Here is an 8,327-nt window from a genome sequence, read left to right on the forward strand (position 1 = left end):
GGAATAGATGAGTACTCCTTGGACATTGTCATTCCAAATGTATGACCTTATTTCATCACCACTGACATTTTCTTTTCTTTCTTAATTGGACTTTGGTGCTGATGGGTTTCTTCCTCAGAAAGCTCTAAACAACCCTAGCTGAAGAAAACCCCTAAAATAGATAAATGCAAGATTATGTCTTCTCTGAGACAGCTTCATCCGAGGAGTTCACCACCAGAAGCTTGACAGGGTGTTACTTGGCAGAGTAGCACTGAGTTTGTGGAGGCTGGTACAGTTTGTCACCCAGCAGTCATGAGATTTGCTTCTCTCAGTGTCACTCACCAAAACTTCAGCCCATATTGACTTGTTTCTTATGTTGTCCCTTTTTCTCAAAGCAATTTAGGATGGAGCAAGGATCCCTTTGGGTACAGACATGATGTTTTTTGTGGAGAATCATTCATCTCACACACTGGCTTACATCAGTTAAAGCTCATAGACCTTGCATTTGTCTGTGCAGTGTCTTAGAAATGTTTTTTTGTTCAAGATGTGTGTGAGCTGTTTGTGTGTCCTGACACAATTTTGGGCTGAGGCTTCCCTCATTACTGGTTGAACATTTGCATTTGTAGATATATTTAAAAAGAGAAGGTTGCATTTTAATAGCTCAAGATGCAGGATTTAGGAAATAGGGAGGTATAGGAAAATTGCTTTAGGGGTAATTTTGAAAACTACTCCAGCATTTTAAGGCACCTAAATGTGCTTCAAACGGGACCCTCATTTCTTTCCCTGATTTGGTGTTGACTTTTGGATCCAGACTCTAATACTAACAGGTTGAATGCCAAAAAAAAAAAAAAAAAAAAAAAAAAAAGGTATTAGTGCAACTTTGTATTGGAGATTAGCTGTCCAAGGTCATTTTTAGCCTGGAGAAATAAAGTTAAGCTTTATTTATATAAGGCTGATTTGGAAAAAAAAAGTTTCTTCCCACAGGATCGTTGGAAAGAGGCAAATTTAGAGAAGAATGCTTTCTTGGACAGCTTTGTGGCATTCGGAGGAGGGAAGCATCAGTGTCCAGGAAGGTCAGTGAAACAGCTGGGGTTTATTTATTCCCAAACCCTGCAGAGAACAACTCTGTTGAGCTGGGCTTCTCTTACTCTTGGAGATAGTGTTTGCTTTGCTCTTTGTCAGTCTCCTAATGTTCGGCATCATCTGCACCTTGTTTAAACTGACCTGAAAGTGGTTTCATTCCTGGAAAAGACAGGTGAAGTCACAATGAACAGGCAGAATCTGAGACCAATGTATCAAGGAATATGAAGGAAATTCAGCCTGGCTCTGCCCCTGTTGAGGTTTCTTTTTATCAAGGCAGAGTTGCTTGACTTCCAAACACACCATTTTACAGACACAGTTATTTAGGTTGCCTTAAACCAGTTCTAAACAAACCTACAGAACCTACAGACTCTCTTTTGATCCTCTGTGGTGCCAGTGACATCTCTGCTGATCTTCAGGTGTCTTAACTGGCTCCTCTCTGTTTGTCTGGTCTTTGCATTAGGGCACAGAATTGTATAATGACTTAAATTGCAGATCCTGTCTCATTTCACTTCTCCAGCAATGCCAGCCTTGGTACTTCCTGCATTCCTTCTCCTGTTTTCTCTGTTGTCCCTCTTCCTGGAACAAGTCCCAGGGAGCCAGCTGCTCCTCATTCCTGTGTTCAAACATCTCTGTGCTCAACCCTCTGCCTTCGAAACCTGGGCTCCTCTGAGACAAAAGTGACCAAGAATCCTTAAGACCAGTCATTTTACCTCAAGTCCCATTTGGAGCAAGCAATCTGCAGGAGGGTGTTGCAGAGGATCTGCATTCTGGAATCTGCACCCTATGGCAGGCTAGACGTGAGTGCCAGATAAACTTTGTGGAGGCATTAAAGACATGAGCAAAATGAATAAAACTGCTTTCACCATTTAGGCTTGCCAGAGGGAAGTGTTCACTCACTGCTGTACCTTGGTGGCTTGTACCACATCCTGAGCTAAATCTGAGCACAGCCTCATTCCCAGCAAGGGCAACAGCAAAATTCACAAGAGGTATCTGCAGGTACAGGGAAAGCTGCAAAACAATGTGTCTGAAAGCTGCTTGTTTATATATCCTGACCTATATCTTTGTTCAGGCTGTTCTCTGGACTCTGATTAACATCTTTCAAGTAAGTTTTTGTTTAGAAAGAAAAGTATAACATCTCTACACAGACAACAGATGGAGAGTCTTTTTCTTGCTGAGAGACAAAAAAAGCTCTTTCAGACCCTCTGGCAGTCCACATGGTAACACACACCTTCAGGTTTTTCAGCAATAATTGTAATAGAATGATGTGATGGTCTTGAAAAAAAAGAAAATTAAATCAAGGGTTGTATCAAGGATTCCAAGTTGCAGATTTCTTTCATACAACTGAATGAAACAATATTTCACGTTTAAGATGCATTTTTATTTATTTCAGTACTGAGGTTTATAAATTAAATGTATGAAACATTTAACTTCTCCATTGCAAAAGTTCAGCATAAAATTAAAAGCTAATTTAATCAAACTGAAAGCTGGTAAATACCTGTCCAATATTCTACCTGTCCAATATTCTACCAAGCTAATGTGGGAAGAGGTCCCAAAAAGCCATTTCTGTGCCATATTTTTACTTTAAAGAAAAAGTTGTTGTCAGTTTGACTACTTTGGTCGAATCAGGTGGTTATTGCCTGTGTGACTGTGCTTGTCTTGCATGGGTGTGTTGTCCCCTCAAGCACTGGGGTCCAGGGCCATGCTGTGCAAACAGAGCTGGGACTGGAAGGACTCACCCTTGCATGGTGCTGCAGGCTTGGAGCTTGGGCTACATCCCAGCTGAGCTGGGCTAATAGCCATAAAAATATCTCTGCACTGCATTCCCCCGAGACAAGGCCACCAAAAGCTCAAGGCAGTTCCACTGTGAAATCACAGGGATAATTTGGGTCTGAAGCTGTGCTGAAACAAACAAGGATCTTCCCACTCCAGAGCCCAGGGTCCATGTGCAGAGCCTGGTGGCTCTGCAGGAGTTACCTTGGGTCTGTGAGGCTTTTTAGCTTCCCTTCACACCTGCCAGACCAGTTCCATGTGCAGTCATGTATCCTCTTGCCCTGTGAATTCCCCCATAGCTGTTTTATCCAGGTTTCCCAGCATTTCTCTGTAGAGGAGCAAGGTGGCATTACTATTTTAACTGGGTATTTAAGACTTATGTCTAAACTCTGCAAGTGAGTAATCCCATGACCTCGCATTAGGTGCACACTGGTGAATGCAGAAAGCTCTTGTACACATCAGCATTAAAAACCAATAGCCTGGAGGATTTCACCTGCAGTTATCCAAAATCTTCTCTGGCCTAAGAAACCTTTGGGAGAGTGTTACAGAAAGAAGAAATCATGCCCTTGGGTCTCCTACTGCATCCTAATGCTGACGCATTAAATAGTAACTCCCACTGTCACTGCTCTCTGATGTCACCAGGCTCCCAGCTGCATTATATAACTTTATATAGCACGATTAGTCATATGGCCTTTTCTGTTTAACTGCCTTCTCACTCCTAGGAAGTTATTTCAAGTCAGCGAGTGTTAGGAGAACATAAATGTTTATACAGTGGAAAAATCCATAGTGATAAGGAGCTGGTTTAAAATAGGTGTCAGAGGGATACTGTCAGTCCAGTGTTTCACCAGAAAGAAGGACCAGCGGCCACATTCATGTTCTTTGCTGAGTAACAAACCCAAACAAACTACAGCAGTTTTCCTATAGAAGATAGACTTCCAGGTAGAACTAAAGCACAGAGTGTAAAATGTGTCAGACACCCTGTTTCTTACCTGATGATAACACACACGTGATGGTCAGTCTGGAGGGCCGGTATTTTCTTCCCTTTTCTTGCAGGTGGTTTGCGATCATGGAAATCCAGCTGCTCGTTGTGCTGGTCCTGTACAAGTATGAATTTGTGCTGTTGGATGCAGTGCCAAAAGAGGTAAGAGATCCATGGACTTGTGTAGCATTTCCCATCTTTATCCCCTTCATTTATCAGGCTCAGCTGAACAACCATGCTCAACTGTGGTTACATAAATTTTGAAAGGAGTATTATAAAACATATAACAAACAACTAGATCTTTGTTTTAACTCAGAAAATCCAGAGTAATTCCAGCAATTCCAGTTAGTGGGGGTCCATTGCCTATACAACAAAGTGCTTACAAGAATGTTTTGTCTCATCGTTGCCTAAACATTACCAGAGGTTTGATACTTGTTGCTCACAAAAACAGTAAATGTGGAAAGGGATCACTAATACTTTAAAGATATGGAATCACATGTAACACTCCTAGTACTCTTCCACTCCATATTCAGGGGTGGAAGGTAAATGATTAGGGTAAGGCTGAATGAGCAACTGTGACGCAGAAAGGTTTTACACTTACGGGAGAATGGCAGTGTCTCCACTTGGTTATTTGAGTATTTTGAAAGTATTCAAAACTGCGAGTGTTTCTTAAGAGCTCATGTGTCAGTCACCCTGACAGAGTGACTGGAATAATAATTAACCATGAAGGCCCTACTCAGTGGCTTTGGCAAAGCCAATAAATAATTCTTGGTATTTGGTCTTGGTTCTCTAAGACTGGAGATGCAATATTTTTTATATCTTAATGTTAAAGCACAATGGTAATTCCATTAACTGAACTCACTGAATTGGTTTTTTCTGATTTTCTTCTTTTTTCAGAGCCCTTTACATTTGGTGGGGACACAGCAACCCATGGCACAATTACGGGTCCAGTATAAATGCCGGGAATGAAAGTTGTGCAGCACTGACCTTTCTTTGCCAGCCCATGCTGGATGGATGAACCACTGAGCTGTTTCCCAATCCCACATCTTCAGATAGGTTCTCTGCCTGTAGAGTTCTTGATTTCTGCTTTCAATGCTGTCCACTGTGCTGTGGCCCCCTGCCTTCCCACCTCTCAGTGCTTCAATCCAAGCTCCCCTGCTTCCTAATTTGTGGGTCAGTTTTTCACAGAGTTTGCAAACCTGATAGAATAAACTCGCCAACCAAACATTCAGAACCAAAAGCTGCAGAGTCTGGAAATCCTGTGTGGAGGCTGTGCCAGAGCCAGTGGAGAAGCAGCTCCCTTGGGCCAGGTCACTGCTTCCTGCAGGATGCTTCAAACCAAGGCCAATGTGGTGCCTCATGCTAAGAAAACACATTGGTAACAACAAACAGCTCCCTGATGCTGATGTGCACAAAAATCCAGGACAGTCTGAGCAGAGACCTCTGGATCAGCTCCACATCCTGATAAAGTGTGGTGACTAGTGTGTCACTGCCTGTGTGGTCAGGTGAAGGTCAGGCCTGCTCTGCCTACAACCAGTGCCAACTTTTTGCAAATAAAATGAATTTGTAATGGAAAAATGGGAAGCATTTGAGATCTTGTTCCTATGGAGCACCTAAAATTTCTGCTGAGCTTTATTTTGCTCCACAGGATTCAGAATCGGTCCTTGCCTGAATTTGCAATAAAAGTTTGACCCTGATGTTTGGCTTCCAATAAAAAGAGACAGCAAGGAAAGCTGTTCCTGCTCATGAGACTTGTCTAATATCTAGAACATTTTGCTTTCCCTACCACATGAATTATAGAACAAATTGCACAAATATAAGAATATTTAATCCTGCAAAGAACACTTAGTAAAAGTTGTTTGAAGAAGCTGTCAAATAAGTTCAGATACCAACACTTTAACTGCTGTCAGATTTCATATACAATAATAGCTGGCATGTATTTTTAGTCTTATAAGTAAAAGATTATTCATAATTTTAAAAGTATTTGCAAAAAAACCCCAAAACCCTCACACAAATACACTTTCAACAACAGTACAAACTATGGGAATAACATGCATAGGAAAATAACACATTGTATAATTCATTACATGGTTGGCTTACCTTTGTGATGGATAGAACAACTTCAGTGATTTATATGTCTGGAAAATGATTCATCCAACTTTTAATTTAGCCCATAATGGTTAACTGTGCAAGAGTTGCACTCTTAATTGCTGTTCCAGTGTCTCCATAACTGAAAGCCATTCCCTTGGATTTCATCTGTGGTATTACCTGGAAGTGTATGTTTTAATTTTAAAATTTGGAAATGACCATAATATTTTAAGTCCAGGCTGGATGGGCCTTTGAGCAACCTGGTCTAGTGGAAGGTGTCCCTGTCCACGGCAGGGCATTGGAACTGGGTGGTATTTAAGGTCCCTTCCAACCCAAAACATTCTATGATTCCATGATGATTTTTACAAAGATTTTGCATTCACAAACCTTCACCCCCATCTGCCAGAGCAGGGGCAGGATGAGGCCACTGGTGTTTGTCTGAGTGCTGAGTGTTTCTGTCTGAGCTGGGCACTGGAACCATCAGAGCATACACACATTTCACACATCTGTGGATGTGTCTGCTGGATGCAGGGGTGTGGAGCTGCAGCAGCTCTGTGGGGCTACTGGATTTAGCAACTCCTGATCAGTTGAGAATCAGCCATGAAAATATGAGTCCTGAAAGGTGGACATATTCTTATTAGAAGTGCAGGCGTTTGCCAGGAAAGAAATACCTGTTCATGGCAGAGATGAAGAAAAGTGGGCCCGACTATGGGATCCCATCACTGTCGTGGTGGATGACAGCTCCAGGCACTCGCTGTACTTTCCAAGGTGGAAAAAAACAAGGGAGGTGGATTAGTAAAGCAATGTGGTAGTCAAGTGATAGAGCTAAAAGGGGTCTTCTGCCTGGAAATAATCCAGAAGTTTCTGGGGGAGGGGAGGACTTTCCCATGGGACAGGGTTAAATGGGCATTAAAAGGTCATCGCGATATCCTGTGCAGAAGTGGATTAAGAGTATCTAAATTATTCCTCTTCAAGTGCTTGTCCAATCTGCTTTTAAATACAGCAGTGCCAAATTTCCATGGGGAATCTGTCCTCTTACCTGACTCTCCCTGCTGTTAGAAAGCTGTCCTGCATATCAGTTGCAGAAGTCAGAATAAAGTTTTATCCATGCCATTACTACAAGACTGTAAGAAGCTGAAGATTTTTAAGCCCACAGAGAACTAAATGTATTTCAAACTACCTTTTTTATTTCTACCTTCTGTATGAAGTCTGGATGTTGACGGGAAAGTAGTGGAGCATTCCTCAAAAAACATCTTAGAAAATGTAATTGTTCCTCCTCCAGATGTGGCAAAGGCCAGATCTGGCTGATAAATTATAGTGTTGAACCCAGTGAAACAATGGTAAGAGTTGCCTTAATAAGACAGGAGATCTAGTGTTACGAGGAATGAGAAATAAAACTCTGTTACATGAATTTTTCTTTAATAACTGTATATCAAAGAAATGTTTCAGGGGAAAAAAAATAAGGGAACTAACACATCCCAGCCAAATATTTTTTGATACTTTTGAAGACAGTATAAACATTTTCCCTGAAATCATGAATTTCCTGTGGAAATATAAAACTCGTGAAAACATTTTGAGTTAAAATTGTTGACCTCCTGTAAGTGAATCTTCTCCAGTCAGCACAGTGAAAAGATCACCCACAGTATCAGCAGCCACCTCCCAGAATAATCACAACTTCCTTCATGTCTTCCCTCTAATGAGCCTCCCCAAAAGCCTCTCTCAAGTCAAGTATTTCAAGTGGTCTTTCTCTTTTCTGTGCCACTGACTGTCACAGAACCCAGAAGTTTAGGCTTAGCATGTACACCTCCTCAAAACAGCTGTCTGGGGACTAAAAGATAGTGCTGTGGCCATTGAGAGGTGGGCTAAAAATAATGACTTTCCCTCAAAAAGAAATTAATTTTAAGGCCCTTGCTCTGTGCTGGGCTTAAGCACTGTGCCAAGCAAAACTCGACTTAAGCATGTGTTTTGCCTTAAACAAACACTTAAAATGGATCTGGGGAATAACAATGGATTTTGATTTAAGCACAGGCTTAAGTGCTTTGCCGAACCAGGGTCCAAAAGCCTCAGTCCCTAACCTGTTGTTTACAGTTAGTCTTGGCATCTGCGTTGCAATTTTAAGGACATACAAAGGTTAGTGGAAATACTGAGGTGGCTTTGCTCATTTTAGGTGAACCTGGCACACATGAAAGGATTTTAGGAAGCATTTATAGCCCAAACCAGTAGGCTTTGTTGGCAACAAGCATCTTTCCCAGTTATTTGGTACATTCTAAATGCGTGGCTCATCACACTGCAAAAAATACTCGCTGTCCTCCATGTGGTAGAAGGGGAATTGGACACAGGAAAGGCATTCAAAAGATAGCAAGCACTTAATTGCAACAGCCAAGGAGAGGCTTTCATCATGTGGCCATTCTGGATGACATTGGACATG

At 41.7% G+C, this 8,327-nt stretch overlaps 1 protein-coding gene across 8 annotated transcripts in view; it reads left to right on the forward strand.

Moving 5' to 3' along the window:
* Positions 1-7,458, forward strand: part of CYP39A1 (cytochrome P450 family 39 subfamily A member 1) — a 28,553-nt gene extending 21,095 nt beyond the window's left edge. For 7 of the 8 annotated variants that reach the window (XM_066180041.1, XM_066180043.1, XM_066180042.1 and 4 more), the window contains 3 exons: positions 964-1,052; positions 3,886-3,973; positions 4,709-7,458. In XM_066180041.1, coding sequence (XP_066036138.1) covers positions 964-1,052; positions 3,886-3,973; positions 4,709-4,780 — 249 coding nt within the window. In that variant the 3' untranslated portion in view covers positions 4,781-7,458. The remainder of the gene's footprint in view (positions 1-963; positions 1,053-3,885; positions 3,974-4,708) is intronic. The other variant, XM_066180038.1, reaches the window with a different exon arrangement.
* The last annotated feature ends 869 nt before the right edge of the window (positions 7,459-8,327 follow it).

The sequence above is a fragment of the Chamaea fasciata genome, unplaced genomic scaffold (genome assembly GCF_029207755.1).
Source record: "Chamaea fasciata isolate MVZ Bird 193981 ecotype frontalis unplaced genomic scaffold, bChaFas1.0.hap1 SCAF_3, whole genome shotgun sequence".
Lineage (NCBI taxonomy): Eukaryota > Metazoa > Chordata > Aves > Passeriformes > Sylviidae > Chamaea > Chamaea fasciata.